The sequence below is a fragment of the Canis lupus genome, chromosome 2 (assembly GCF_003254725.2).
Source record: "Canis lupus dingo isolate Sandy chromosome 2, ASM325472v2, whole genome shotgun sequence".
Taxonomy (NCBI): domain Eukaryota; kingdom Metazoa; phylum Chordata; class Mammalia; order Carnivora; family Canidae; genus Canis; species Canis lupus.
The window spans coordinates 69,986,325-70,001,565 of NC_064244.1; the positions used below are offsets into that span (position 1 = coordinate 69,986,325).

The 15,241-nt window shown below is 54.9% G+C and overlaps 1 protein-coding gene and 1 pseudogene across 1 annotated transcript; both read right to left on the reverse strand.

Moving 5' to 3' along the window:
* Nucleotides 1–781: 781 nt before the first annotated feature.
* LOC112660391 (DNA helicase MCM8-like) lies at nt 782–1,961 on the reverse strand (annotated as a pseudogene).
* A 5,365-nt stretch (nt 1,962–7,326) lies between these two features.
* Nucleotides 7,327–9,456, reverse strand: LOC125753342 (uncharacterized). The gene is made up of 3 exons (XM_049099363.1): nt 9,408–9,456; nt 8,716–9,335; nt 7,327–7,773 (listed from the first exon to the last, which is right to left on the reverse strand). The coding sequence occupies exons 1-3, from the start codon at nt 9,454–9,456 to the stop codon at nt 7,732–7,734; spliced, it is 711 nt and encodes a 236-aa protein (XP_048955320.1). The 3' UTR covers nt 7,327–7,731.
* Between the last annotated feature and the right edge of the window lie 5,785 nt (nt 9,457–15,241).

Genomic DNA, 15,241 nt, shown 5'->3' on the forward strand with positions numbered 1-15,241 from the left:
AGATATCCATATTAAGACTAATTTATTTTGTCCAGTTTTAGCAAAGTTGCCATAATTATTTACATAAGCATGGCAAGAATGTGGCCATATAGAGTTTGGGGTTTGTTTAATTTGTTTTTTGTATTTTGTTTTAATCTGCTTTGCTGGAGCTTTTCAGAAGGAAATTCAGAACTTTTAATAACTTCTCCAGGCAAAGCAGCCAAGCCAACTACTTGCCATCAGATTTTGCCTGCAATGCCTATAGTTTTGAGTAAATTCCTCCCTTCAAAAGTCCCCAAAGTATCCTGAGGTTCTGGCACCCGCCAGGAAATGACTTTCTTTACTCACGTGGTAAGGCTGCTGGGAACCTGTTAGCAAGCTACCAGGCCAATTTTCCAAGGGGCTCGTTGGTTTCATAAAGTCAACCTCAGTTCCTTAAAGTCATCTGCTCATATCTGAGTCTATGCATGTCTCTATCAAATAGGACATTCCAGTCAAAGGCTTGGTCACACAATGTTTCCAAATGTGTCTTGTGAGAAGGGGAGCAGATTCTTACTGAACTTACATAAATACATACACTGCCATAAGAATATAAGAATACTCACTGAGAGTCTCTGAATTTTGGAAGGATGCAGTAGGGAGAAAAGAGAAGTGTTTTATATTTGTTTACAAAGGAATATTTCACCAAATTTCTTTAAGTCATAGATAGTTTAAAAGAAAGAATTTTCTTAAATCTGAAAGAGCAAACATCAGAGAACCAGCAGTGTATTTCAAGCAAGAATCATAAGATATACATATATATAATCAATACCTTTCCTATTACTACTTTTGGGATATTGTCTTCCAGAAGTTTTGGGGTTTTTTGTTTTTTTCCATACTCTTTAATAATCCTAGGAGGTCCCAGGCAGTCCTACTACATCGTTTACCAGTTTGAAGGTGGTAAATCTTTGGGCCTTTTAAAGATTTTATTTATTTATTCATGAGAGACACACAGAGAGAGAGGCAGAGACATAGGCAGAGGGAAAGGCAAGCTCCGTATAGGAAGCCTGATGTGGAACTCAATCCCGGGACCCTGGGATCACATCCTGAGCTGAAGGCAGATGCTCAACTGCTAAACCACCCAGGCACCCGTGGGCCTTTTTCTGAGAAGTAGCCTTGGTCTTTTAGTGATCGGATAAAATTTTCAACATCAGGAACCTGAAATGTTTATCACTCTTCAGCAATCTGCGGAAGGTGATGAGATTGAAATCCTCAGCATCATTTTTGGTTGTTTCCTCTTTCCATTCTAACCTTGTTCGTGCCTCTGTTAGACAAATCACAGATCCCAGCTACCCAGTAGTGACTGGTGGGCCATTGAATCATTGGCTCCGATTCCAGAGGTCAAGGAAAAATTCTTGAGGAATTTGAGCAGCTTCCGTGGATGGTCTTGGATGGACATACAGCATGACCAGTGTACTTACTTTCTCAATAGCTGGTGGGGATTGGATCTAGGGTTTCTCCAGAAACTACCTTTAATCTTTCTCATGATGTTTTATCAGAAACTACTTCAAGTACAGAAATATTTGAATCTTGATGATCCATATGAACTGCCATGGTTCTCAGGTTTCTAGCTCTTAATGCAATCACATGTTCAGGCAGTAAGTGGTCCTGTTTCTCATTTGGAGCGTACCAGGATAAAGACCAAGTTAAACCTGGACAGCAAGGCGCTCCCCCTTTTTAAATCCTCAGAAGCTGTTTGTCTTTAATTTTTGAGTAAACTCTGTATCTAATGTGGGGCTTGAACTCATGACCCTGACACCAGGAGTTGCATGCTTTACCGACTGAGCCAGCCAGGCACCCCAAGCTGTTTGTCTATTGCTGTGTCCTCCAATTGCACTTGCAGCAGCAACACTGGAAGTTCTCGCAGGGAAGCTACAAACCATACCAGCCTCAATGCTTTGCTGCTGCATTACTTCTAACAAGGCTTCATGTTGATTACCCATCTTATCAAATTCATCTATTCCACAAATACTTTGATCACCAAGTAGCAGGACACTGGCTTCCAAAGCAAAATCTCCAGAAGAACTAGTTTTTTTTTTTTTTAAGATTTTATTTCTTTATTCATGAGAGACACACAAAGAGAGAGGCAGAGACATAGGCAGAGGGAGATGCAGGCTCCCTGTGGGAAGCCTGATACGAGACTCGATCCCAGGACCCCAGGATCACGTCCTGAGCCAAAGGCAGATGCTCAACCACTGAGCCACCCAGGCGTCCTGGGAAGAACTAGCTTTTGAAAGAGTTACAGTCAAACCAGAGGTGTGGTCTCACCACAAACACACTCCACACGGAGCAATGCTGCATACTGCCTGTGGCGTCAGACTCTTTCCCAAGCCTGCATCTCCAACGACAAGGACACGTGGGTCTCCTCAAGTCAGAATTCTGTTTCTGTCATCTGCGTATTTTTGGCTTCCCCCAAAGAGTGCTACTGCCAAACCTGCTCTGACAAGTTCATGAGCAAGGGCACCTGGCTGGCTCAGTCAGAAGCGCATGCGACTCTTGATCTTGGGGTTGTGAGTTTGAGCCCCACATTGGGTGTAGAGATTATTTAAATAAATACAACTTCAAAAAAAAAAAAGTCCATGAGCAAAAGTGACAGGGCAAAAGCAGGTTGACAATGAGTTTAAGCAGGTGTTCAGCTTCAGCTTCAATCTCTGGGATAGTATAAGGTCTTTAAAGAACCCCACCAACCCTCCATGCTTACACCCATCCTCAGAAGCCTTTGTTTTCTTTTGCTCTTGCTAACAAAATCTCCAGTGTACACACAGAACATGTACTTGTCAAACCTTGAGACTTTGACAACTCATCTTCCCCAACTCATCTTCCCCAATTCATCTTAGTCCCATGCAATCGATTCTTATTCTGTTTGAATGCAGTCTTCCTATTAGTTCCAGAAATTATTAGAGCCCCGTATTTGTCAAAGTCCTCTCCACGAATCTTCTTAAAACTGGAACAGGTTTTCAAGAGTGTCAAATTAAAACAACAACTGCAAAGGACAAAGAAACTCAAAAGCAGCTGTGGTTAAAGATCTGGTTTAGAGATCATTACAATGCAATCAACAAGGAAATTTGGTTATTTCTATGACACATTAACACTTTAATAATTAGAATTATAAGTGATGACATTATACTAGGACATATCAAAAAACCTTAGGGATTCTGCAACGGTTGCAGCATCCACCCACGCAATATCCTCTCTGAAGGTTTATCATCACTTATTTCAATGTTTCCCATGTACTTGGACATACCAAGTAAGCCCAACTAGTAACAAAACACTTTATTTAGAAGTTGAATTTTGGGAAGTTTGTCAGAAATACCAGAACATTTTAAACACATGACTAAATAGGATTACAGATCATTACAAAACCTAATGATCTATTTTGCTAAAGTGGCAATAACAGATTCTAAAGGCAAACACAGGGACACCTGGGTGACTCAGCGGTGGAGTGTTTGCCTTTGGCCCAGGGCGTGATCCTGGAGTCCCAGATCGAGTCCCACATCCGGCTCCCTGCATGGAGCCTGCTTCTCCCTCTGCCTGTGTCTCTGCCTCTGTGTGTGTGTGTGTCTCTCATTAACAAATAAAATTTTTAAAATCTTTAAAAAAAAAAAAGGCAAACACACAGAGTTATGTAGTTGTTAGCAAAACTTAGCTCTTTCAATATTGAGAAGATTCAACTTTAATCAAAGACCTAGTAAGGGCACAACATGGAAACTTTTTCTATGAATATTAAAGATAAAGGGAAACCTTTGTTTACAATTTCTTATTAAGGGTAAACTGATAACTAAGAAAACCAACTTTTTTTTTTTTTTTTTAGATTTTATTTATTTACTCACAAGAGACAGACACGGGCAGAGGGAGAAGCAGGCTCCATGCAAGGAGCCTGATGTGGGACTCAATCCTGGGATTCTAGGATCACGCCCTGGGCCAAAGGCAGTCGCTCAACTGCTGAACCTCCCAGGCGTCCCTACCAACCTTTTTAAAAAATATTTTATTTCTAAGTAATCTCTACACCCAATGTGGGGCTCGAACTCGCAACCCCAAGATCAAAAGTCTCATGCTCCACCAACTGAACCAGCTAAGCACCCCAAACTATCATTTTAACAGAAAAACCAAATTCCAATCTTATACTGGTGTACTTCTGATATTAAAACTCACTTTATTCCATAGGGATGAATTTTTGTTTATTTGGATTTTGGGGTTTTGGCAGTGGGAGAGGGAGAGAGAGAATCCCTAGCTGTCTCCATGTCCAGCATAGAGTCCAACGCGGGGCTTGATCTCACAACCTGAGCCAAAATCAAGGTCGGATGCTCAACCAACTGAGCCACCCAGGAGCCCCATTTGTTTGTTTAAAGATTATATTTATTTATTTATTTATTTGAAAGAGAGAGAGCATCATTGGGGAGGAAGGACAGAGGGAGAGGGAGAAGTAGACTCAGGGACCCCAACAGGGGACTCGATTCCAGGGTCCTGACCTGAGCCAAAAGCAAACACTTAACCGACGACCCGACGGAGCCACCCAGGTGCCCTCAATTTCTGTCTTTAAATAACCGATCTCACTTTCCTGGCATACAGTTGTTTCTCATTATTTCTAGTAGTCGTGATTACATTTATTCTTAACTCTAAAAATGCTGAGTTTCTACTGAAAAGTAATAATTATGAGCTGTTGTACCAGTTTTAATAGGAGTCCAAAGCAGATAAACCTAGACTTAGTAATTGTTTACATCCGTTTATTTGTTCTCAGCAACTACGTGTAGATTGCCCATAAAACTATGAAGCATTAGACGAAGTTGTAAGTTTTTTTTTTCCCCTTTCCTAAGAAATTTTGCAACAGAGATGACCGGAACCTGCCCAACTTGCAGTAAACACAGTGGAACAGATGTTCTACATCTAATGCTGACAACTCTAAAAACATGTTCATTTTCATTAAACCAACGACCTTAAATTAGCTTTAATGTCAAATATTTTCCCAGATCACGTGAACTTGAGTTTTAGAATGCCCAATTCTTACAAGCCACTGCATAGAGCTCTTTTACAAGTTAATTTTAGCAACACCATCCAGAGGCAGAGAAGACAGCTCACTCACATTTTACATCGTGCGTGGACACCACAAACCAGATGCAAACACAATCTTAAACTCCGAGTTAACACACGCATTATAATTTATGGATCCATTCATTGGTCATTTTCCTCCAGAGCCTAATGAATATCATGGCCAAGCAGTGCTGCAAAAAGCAAATGCCCGGTTTTGGAGAACAGAGGCCCAAGGGCTGCATTTGGGAATCAAATCGTCACTTGCCAGGTTCCAATTAGAACGCAGCTGGTTTCATCCAAAGATACCAAAAGTTGCAGCAGCAGCAAACCGCCCGAAGCCCAGCGCGCTCTGCCCACGGCGGGGCCTCACCACCTGAACCAAACGCCTTCCTCATCAGCGTTTTCTTAAGAAAAGGAGGTTAAGAGAACCAAAGCCCCCCCTTACAGGCCGCTCAGGGGGAGGCGGAAATCAGGAGCGCCCCAAGCCAGATGAGAGGAAGGAAAGGCTCAGGTGCCATCACACCCGCAGTGCTCACCAAGGGGATGTCTGTCCACACCGGCGCCGCAAAACCGTGTCCTTGCAGCAAGCGTGGAATCAGGCGCTGGAGCCCGGCGGCCCTGTCGGGGAGAGGCCCCGGGGACGGTCCGAGGACAGAGCCCAGGGGCCGCCTGGACAGCTCAGGGCACCCCCGTCGCCCCCAGCAGCTCCCTGCGGGAGTCAGGGCACCAGGGGCAAGCGGGCGGGTCTGGGTAAAAAGCTGCAGCTGCGCTCATTGTGCCCTGAACCCTGAGCTTCTGGGCCCCACGAGCGGTGGGGACTTCCTTTCCGTCCCAGGGGCAGCTGGAGGGGGGGTGGGGGGCAGGATCCAGGCGCCTCGGGAGGGCCGGGCAGCAGGTCCCAGCGGGCTGGGAGCCTCAGCGAGGGGGCACAGGGCTCCCTCCCCGGAGACGCCGAACGTGGTGGCCCATCTGGAGGAGGATGTAAAGATGAGCCACACGTGGAATAGTCTTCGAGAAGCTTCAGCTCGGTGCAGAGCTTCACTGTCAATCTAGCCTCCAGATAAACTGAAATCGGCCCCAGCTTGGAAGAGGAACACAGAGGAAACTGCGAGGCAAAATGCCCAGGTGTGAACGCAGAATGTTCCAAGCACCACAGGACGGAAGGCCAGCCAAGGAGAAGCCCAGGCCTCCGGGTGTAGACGGCCAAAGCGAGCAGGTCCCACAGGGTGCCACAGGAATGCCCCTCACGGCTGTGTCTGTAACAGCCCCAAAGTAGAGGCCCCCCCAAAGTCCACCCTACAGTGGAGTGGAGGAGCCGTGGCACGACCCGGCTTCCAGACCGCCAGGCTCCCCAAGCCCCCAGGCCCCCCGGACCCCAAGCGTCTGGGCCACCAGGCCCCCAGCCTCCCAGCCCCCCAGCCTCCAGGCCCCCAGGCCCTGGCTCCCTGGGCCCCCAGGCTCCCCAAGCCCCCAGGCCCCCTGGACCCCCGACCCCCTAGCCTCCAGGTCCCCCAGCCCCCCAGCGTCCAGGCCCCCAGCCCCCAGAACCCCAGGCCCCCGCCCCCAGATCAGGGTCCCCCAGCAGCGCGGGCAGACCGCGCAGGCACAGAGCCCGACACAGCAGCACTGACCGTTATTCCACACAAACTTTTCAAACAGGCCCAACCTCAGCGCCGCTGTCCCATAGCACGAGCGGTGGCGTGTGCTTCCGGCCAAAGGCAGAGGCGCCCGGGGCCTCTGGGCGCGCTGGCCGGGTCCTGCTTCTTGACTGGTGGCCGCGCCGTGGGACGCCGCCTCCGGCAAGTTGACCCAGCCGGGTGCAGGCGGCCCCTGCTTTCCTGGAGGTGCGTTATACTCGCGGTGCAAGGGTCTCCCCAGAAGGCAGGTGGAGATTTAATCAGATCCTATCAGACCCCTTTCTTCCCGAGATGGGATACTGGATCCTTAAGTCCCAGGAACCCCTGGTGTCCCTTAGAGCCTAAAGAAATGCAAACTGGAGCTCCGCACAGGTTAGGGTTACAGCCGGACCTGCGGCCGAAAGCCCCAGAGAGGAGGGGGAAGTCGGGGCTGCAGGGCTTGGACGCCCGCTTGCTGGGCAGCCCCCTCGCGAGGCCCCAACGCAAATACAGGGACGGGCCCCAAGCACACAGGGACGGGTACCGCCGGGGCTGCCCGCACCACACGGAGGCTCCCTAAGCCAGGCTGTGACGTCCCTGGGCCACTTGCAGCCACCCTCCCCCCCATTCCTGCATTTAGTTCCCTGAAACATCCTACAAAGGCTTAGATAGTAAAGATCATTTACTGAATCCCCTTCACTGGGGAGACTGCAGTTACTGGAAAAGAAATGAAACACTCACGACCCCACACCGGTGACCACATAACGTCGTACTGTTTTTGTCCTTTAGCTGCCATGAGAGCTGACTGGAGACGCTTTCAACGATCCTCCGTCATCCTAATGTTCCCTCTCGGGCATCTCTTGGCAAGAGACCTGAGGAGCCTCCTGGAGCATCGTCAGTGGTTCTTCGAGCCAGAACTCTGTGCTGGAGCCAACGGCGAGGCCGGTGCCTGGCGGTCCCCAGGGCCACCTCGGCTTAGTGACTGGAGGCGCTGGGGTCCCTATAAAGGACTTGCCGGCACCTGTAACCATCCAGGACATTTTCTCCTTGTCCTTTTGGCTACCTCTTCTTACTGGAATATCTCTTCGTACCGGAATAAGACAGGAGATTCCTGTAAAATGTCAGTAGGAGGCCAAGCGACTGAGCTAATACGGACCCAGCACCGACTCCACACCTGGCCCGGTGGAGGCGGCTTACACCTGTCAGGTTACTCGGTCCTCACAACACCCTGGGGACGTCAGCATGCTGTCCCAATCTTAGAGGAGGACAGGAGAGGTTCTGGGCAGGACAGGAGACTCACTACCTTCTTGCTGTGTGACCTTGCACAGGTTACTTCGCTCTGGGTCATAGTTTCCCATTTGTAAAATAAGGATAATAATTCATATCCCTGTTTCCCAGTTCCGTGTGGAGTCCTGGCCTGGAGTCCTGATGCTGCCCCATACTCTGTGATTTCAGGGGTGGGGGGTCCTTTCAGCCCCTGAAATCTGGAAACAGGAAATAGCTCAGTACCTGCCTCACCCTCACCTGGCTCAGAGTGAGCGCTCAGTTACTGAGGGCTTCCCGGCCCCAAGTGCCTTCCTGCTCCTTCAAAGCTCACCTCACACCTGCTCCTCCCTGGGCTGCCTCCCCCAGCCCCACCCCTCCAGGCCTGGAGCCCTGACACCAGGAGGGAGGCACCGGCTGGGGCCACTGCAGCCCGGCCACCTCCTGGGTCTCCTGGTCCCTAATATGAGCTGATGTGGATGCCACCGCTCTGGCTGTCTCCTGCATCTCCAGCATTCCAAGTGGAGGGCGGAGGGGACACTTGTAAGTGTGGGAGCTCCCTGGGCCTCTGGTCCCCTCGGCCCCTCTGCAGCGGTGAAGGTCATCGCAAACATCCCAGAGGTGTGGCCTGATACAAACTTCCACAGGCCTGGGCTGGATCCCGAGCTAGGGGCTGGGCGGGCAAGCGTGGGGTGGGGTGGGCACTGCAGGGCGCGGGGCAAGTAATCCAGGGCCCGAGTCTGGGTTTAGATCGAGCGGTCCTGGGGGGCAGCCCGGCTCTGTCACTTACCACTTGGGGTTTCTGTGCCTCGGTGTCCTGTGCTGCAGATACGGGAGCCCGTGTCCCAGCGGCGCCTCGAAGGGGCTCCCACGGGGTAAATCTGCCTCCATCCGCACCCCTCCCCGGCTTGCATCCCGTTCCGTGTCCTCCCTCCCCGCTCAGCCCGACCTCCCAGGCCGAGTCGTTTCTGTTCGGAGGCAACCACGGTTTGCAAGGAAGCTCATCCTTGAGGTCCGAGGCCGTGATCCCGGATGACGCCCCGCGGAGCACACGCGCGCTCCCAGGATCGCCGCGACCGCGACCGGCGGGCGCTGTGCGCGGGGCAGGGGCGCGGGCGCAGGTGCAGGGCCTCGCCACCAGGTGGCGCCAACGCCCCCCGCCCCGCCCAGGCGCCCAGCTCCGCCGCTGGGCCTCGGCTTTCCCGCCCCCGACCCGCCCGCGGCCCGGGGACCAAGCCCCGGAGCTGCAGTCCCGCCTCGACACCTCGTCAAGCCGGGAGCTGTGGGCTTGCCACTCACCCCGTCTACACAGCACTGAATGCGAGATCTGGAAGCTGGCCCTGGACTCCAAGACACCGACAGAACTGGGACCAGCCCAGGGGTGCAGTGCGGGGGAGACAGAAGCGAGGTCTCAGGGCCTGGGGGCTGCTCTCTGCAGCGCCGGTGGCTGGTGGGTGGACGCCGAGCCCCACACGCCCCCACCCCACCAGGCTTCTCTGGGCACAAAGCGCGGGAGACGGCTGGCCCGCATGCTGCCAACCCCAGGGCGCCCTCGGCCCCAGGAACCTGCCCTGGAGGACTCTCCCCCAGAGTGCCAGGCTCTAGAGGGGCCGGCCTCGGCTCCCCCTGGGGGAGCATCATCAGCACGGTGATTTGCCAAGTGGAGGAGCCACATCCCGGTGGTACCCAGCAAGGACTCCTAGCTGTCTCCCAGGATGCATTTCCCAGCCTCCCTCGTGGCTAGGGGTGGCCCACAGCCTTGTTGGAATGAGAAGGGAGCATCCCCATGTGTGCATCAGGTGTCCTGCCTTTAAAGGTGGGGGGGAACGCCTGGGTGGCTCAGTGGTTGAGCATCTGCCTTTGACTCAGGTCGTGATCCCGGGGTCCTGGGATCGAATCCCGCATCGGGCTCCCTGCATGAAGCCTGCTTCTCCCTCTGCCTGTGTCTCTGCCTCTCTCTCTCTCTGTGTCTCTATGAATAAATAAATAAATAATCTTTTTAAAAAAGTAATTAAATACAAGGAGAGGGGAGCACAGTCCCCTTTCCCAGCCAGGGAGTCCAGTCCCCAGACTCAGGGAGGAGGGCTAGTGAGCATCTTCAGCCACGAAGACGAGGCGGGTGCCACACCTCGGGGACGGCAGAGCAACAAGATGGAAGGAGCCTGGGTCCTTAACACCGGCGGCCTCCCTGCTGACGCTAGGCAGCTAATGCTCCACCCAGAAGGTGAAGGAGAAATGCATTTCTAGCTTGCCTCACGGTCACTTGAGGTTCTGAAATTCTCCTGTGGCAACGTCAGCCAGGGCCATGTTCTGTCCCTGGACAGTCCTGTGCTTAGCCCCCGTGTAGCAGGTGCTCACTGCATGCTGGGCGCTCCCCTGGGCGGCCTATGCTGCATGACAAACCGCTCCAACCTCAACCTACACTGTGCATGTCTTGCAGGTGTTACCTGCCGCCGCTGCCCTGCTGGGGCCTGAGGCCCATCCCCCTGCACCCTCGCACTGTTTTCCTAACTTCCAGGGGTGGGGGGCACGGGTATTGAAGTGTCTCAGCTGAGGTGTCTCTGCCGCTGTGGTTCCTGCTGCGAGCACTTCCCGAGGAGGGGGGAGCAGATCTTCATGGGTAAACCCCAGCTTCAGGCTCCCGCTGCACCCACGTGTCGTGGCTGAGGTGTGGGTGGCACATTCCTGGCCAGCAGCCCTACTCTAAGCTCCTGGTAGATCACCCAACTCCCCAGGTCCTACCCCACCCCCAGGGCTGGCAGTCACTTGTAGGGACCTGTCGCCGTCTCCCAGGCATCAGAGAATCCGCATTTCGGGCCCTTCCCCTTTGGACCGCCTGACAGCGGCTTCTCCCTCTGGCTCCCCCCAGCTGCTGGGCCAGGCAGAGCCACCTGGGCCCAGCTGAGCCAATCAGAATGTTCAAGAAATTGAAAAAGAACACAGAGATGAAGCAAAACATCAGAGCTAAGTTCAGAGCAGTGTGGATAACAGACAGCAGGGGCGGCCGGGGTTTGCCGGGCACTTGCGCGCAGGCTCTGGGCCGGGCAAGCTCGGGAGCCTCGCGACCCTGTGACACGGGCCACTGGCATGTGGTCAGATGAAGACACGGAGGCTCACAGGCGAGGTGACTGTCCCCAGGTTATCCGGGTACGTGGCTCCTTTAGGATTAACCCCTCCAACCGGGTGTTCAGTCCTCTCCCGCCCCACCCCCTGCTGTCCCCACTGCCCTCCCCTAGGAGGCCCCTAATTCCTCCCTGCGCCCCTCCGGGCCCTGCCCCGCAGCAGCTTCTCCCCGACATTCTTTCCAAGCCCTCGCTCAACTGGCCCCCTCTTCCGGGGAGCCTCCCTGTCCCTCGTCCGCGGTGCCCTGGGCCCCCAGCACTCGGCCCGGACACATTGGCGCCCCCTCTTCCATGCAGATCAGCCTCCCTGGGGCAGGACCAGCCTCAGGCGGGTCCCCAGAGTCTGCGCTGGGCCCCCTCGTGCGTACCCCCACTTCATGTTCCCAACGCTTCCTGGAGTGGGGGGCTCGGCACCTCTCCGTTCTCCAGGGCATGAAAAGGCTCAGGGAGACAAACGATCCTCACTGGGTCACACAGCCAGGAAGTGGCCAGGCCACTAGACTCCTAGACCTGGGCTCTTCTCTGAATCACTTCCTTCGTTCCCGCCACGAGGGTCCCAGGGGGTGGGGACGGGGCAAAGCAGGGGAGCGGGGAAGGGTTGGGGTGGGAGGGGCCCAGCAGCTGGCTTCAGGGACAGAACCAGAGGACCTGGGAGGCCACCAGGTGCCTCATGCCGCTCCGCAGGCTCCTGGCTGGGCCTGGGGCCCTGTCACGCCCTTCCCTCGGTGCTCTTGGAGAAACCGTGACAGGTGCCACGTTAACAGTTTGTAGTCTTTCCCCAGGTACCTATGAGGCAGGCTACTCCCCTGCTTTGTAACCTCCCATGGCTCCCGGCGCCACAGGGCTGAGCCCTACACCCCCGAGCCTGGTGCCGGAGGAGCTCTGCAATCAGGCCCTGGCCCCTGCGTCCTGTTCCCCACTCCCTCTCCAGCACCTGACCCCCTGCCCAGGCTTCCAGGCTGTCTGCAAGCTGTTTCTGCAGCCTGGAATATCCTCCCCGCTGCAGCCTGGGTAACTCTTCTGACCCTGAGACCCAGCAGGAATGCCCCCTCCTCCATGAAGTCCTCCCTGCTGTCTGCCCCCCACATGGAGTCAGCTGTTGTTTCCTCAGCTTTTGGTGGATGGTCTGTTCACTTCACCCCCTGGATGGGCATCTGGATGGGACCCAGGGCTGGCTCCTCTCGCGTCCCCAGAGGAGGTGGCTGAAGACACAATCACTAGCCTCACTTTCACATTTTATAGGAGAGCAAACTGCGCATGTTCAGGCTGGAGCCTCAGGGGTACAGATTAGCAGGGACCTCGGGGTGGGGGACACACAGGCCAGTAGAGCTCTAGTGCCACCACGTTTCCCCTGGAGTTCCGTCCTCATTACAGGCCTTCGCACATGTTGCTACCATTGTCCTGTCTTGCAGAGGAGGAAACAGAGACGTAAGGGGTGAGCTGACTTGACCACGGTCACAGGGCTAGCGGGAAGTAGTGTAGCATGTACTACATGTAGCATGTAGGACAAAGGGTGACAGTGTCACCTCCTTCTCAAGGCTCTTGCATACTTAAGAAGGTAACAGGTATGAAGGGGCTGGAACCCCGGGGGAGCTTGGCAAGTTGGTGACTTCCTACCGTCATCCCTAAGGGCTCAGGCAGGAGGCTGGCCTTGCCCTGGCCCCAGGGGCGTCTCACCTCCTTGGCCTTCCCAGGTTCACCCCGGCTCTGCTCCTTCTCTTCTCTGGGCTTTGGAGAGCAGTGGAGACGTGAGCTCACTCTTCCCAAGAGCTTTGCCAGTGGCACGGAGCCACCAGGGAAGCCCACTGCCCAGCTCAGAGCTTCTGTGGGTGGGGCGAGGGGCTTGGGGTTCACATCCCAGCAACCCCTGAAGCCTAAGTCCGCATGGGGACCTGTAACTGCCCGAGGGTCAGCTCTGCCATTCACTGGTGGGGTCACTCAAGTCACTGTGTACCTCTCTGGCATTAGTTTCTGTCCCTACAAAATGGGACATTGGGACTGGGGTTCTGGATTCCACCTGCCAATCATTATCATTTCTTATCAAGTTGACCCACCCGTTCTTCCTGTGAAGGCCCCACAGGGAGCGCTGAGGGAATCCTGTGACATGCCCAAAGTCACCCAGTGAACGAGCAGAAGAAACAAAACTGGGTCTCAGAGCCACGCTCTCTCCTCTGCACGGGGTTCGGGATTCTTAGCTGAGGCTGTGGTCTTGCTGGGCTGGGGCCACACGGGCACTCAGCTGTGTCCTCCAAGTGCTTCTGGGGCGGCCCAGAGACAAGGATGGTTTTAGAAAGCCCTGGGGCTCAGACAGGAAATCCGGGGCAGCCCGGACCCAGCCAGCCAGTGGGGCTGTTCCCAAACATCAATTCCCAGGGCTTGCTCTTCTGTGGCCCCGGGTGGGGCTGTGACACACAGATGACAGCTACTCCCTCCCCATCATGGCTTTTGGAGAAGACATGGAGCCTCAGGTAGGCAGGACCTCAGAGTGCCTGTGTCCGGTTCCCTGCCTCCCCAGAGAAGCTTGGGGGAGAAATGTCCACCACAGTGGCCCCGGGGAACATCTCTCTTCCAGGCCCCTCCTGGTTCAGGAGTGAAGGAGTCGGGGCCACACAGAGGCAGATCCAGGCCACTGGCCGCCCACAAGGGCCAAACCAAGCAGGTCCCGGGCCCTCCCTCCGGGGAGGCGCCACCACTTACCAGTCTGGCTGTGTGTCTGCCAGCGGGTCTTGGCCTCCCTGAGCCAGCGTCCTCTTCCGTAAACTGGGCCTATCACTAGCTTCCCAGTTCTCAAGACAATCAAGTGGGGTTATATTGAGGGAGAGGATCCTTTTCTCATTGCTACCCCCAAATGACCCCAGGGGAGGTTTCTACAACTCCTAAATACCGTCTTCTGTGCCCCAAACCTCAGCGTCAGAGGAAGGGCCAACTGTCTGGTGGGCATCCACTTTATGCCAGGTGCTGACCATATGTGATGTGTGCTCTTAAGCTTCTAAACAACACTGGGAGGTAAGTATTTTCCCCCTTTTTGTGCAGATGGAGAAACTGAGACTCGGGGCTGAGTCCTTTCCTGTTCAGGCTGGAGCCCCGGGGGTACAGATTAGCAGGGACCTCAGGGTGGGGGACACACAGGCCAGTAGGAGCCCAGGGCTCAGGGAGGGACGGGACAGGCCCAGTCCTCCCCTCAGAGCTCACCAGCAGGGGGACACAGGACAGAGGCTCAAATCCCAAACACTGATTTTCGTTCTGTGTGCGGTGCTGCTAAGGGGAGGCTCCGGTGAGGGTGTGTAAGCAGGGGGGGAGGGGGGGAGGGGGGAGTGGGGAGGGGCGAGGCTGACGAGCTCTGGGGACCCACAGGAGGTGCAGAGAAAGTCTGAAGGACGGGAAGGAGCCAAAGGGATGATCCAGAGCGGGAGTTCCTGGCAAGACTCAAGGCAGGGGCCAACCCCAAGGCCAGAGCACAGATATGGGGATGGGGATGAGTTCAGCTACAAGGAAGGGAGGAGGGTGAGGGAGGAGGGTGAGGGGGCAGGAGCCACTCTGGAGGTGAGCAGGGATTTTAAACTCCAGACAATGCAGGGGAGTCACTGAGGGTTTTAAGCAGAGCGATTGGTTTAGGTCCAGGGTGGGAAGATGGTTGGTGGCCCTGTGCAGAGCCCTGGCCCCGGGCAGGGAGAAGGTAGCTGATGGGGGATCCAGAGAGGAGGGTCCACAGGACTTGAAGGTCTGGGGCCGGCGTGAGCCCAAGGTGACCCCTGGTGGAGATGACCCTCTGGTGGGCAGTGGGGCCCTTTACAGAGGGGACAAGAGGAGGGGTAGGAATGGGCCAGGATCACTGCAAACAGGGACAATTCTGGGAGGTGTCTGGTTGCTGAAAGTGAGGCTGGGCCCAGGCTGGAGGCCCCGAGGAAGAAAGGTCAGGAGGGGCGGGCTGGAGGAGCCAGTGGCAAATGCCAGGGCAGGTGGGGCAGCAACCACAAGGAGCTTTGCCTCGAGCTGGTGTCCCCAGGAAAAGCAGCCAGGGGCGACAGGAACGCGGACAGCGCTGGGGCGGGGGCGTCCAGCCAGGCTCGGGAGCGCGGCGCGGGCCGAGGGGGTCCGTGTGCGGGGCGGGGCGGGGGGGGCTCTTCGGGGGTCCGGTCGCGGAGCCCTCGGTCCCACGCGGTGGCAGGTCCCCGACCCTCCGACCTCCGAACC

What these genes read in the sequence shown, in the direction of transcription:
- LOC125753342 (XM_049099363.1), bottom strand. Translation starts at nt 9,456, where the DNA reads ATGCGGGCCAGCCGTCTCCCGCGCTTTGTGCCCAGAGAAGCCTGGTGG. An exon ending in GCCCAGAGAAGCCTGGTGGG is followed by an intron (nt 9,336 to 9,407) that starts GTGGGGGCGTGT and finishes CCAGGCCCTGAG; the next exon opens with ACCTCGCTTCTGTCTCCCCC. An exon ending in AGGCACAGAAACCCCAAGTG is followed by an intron (nt 7,774 to 8,715) that starts GTAAGTGACAGA and finishes GACATTTTACAG; the next exon opens with GAATCTCCTGTCTTATTCCG.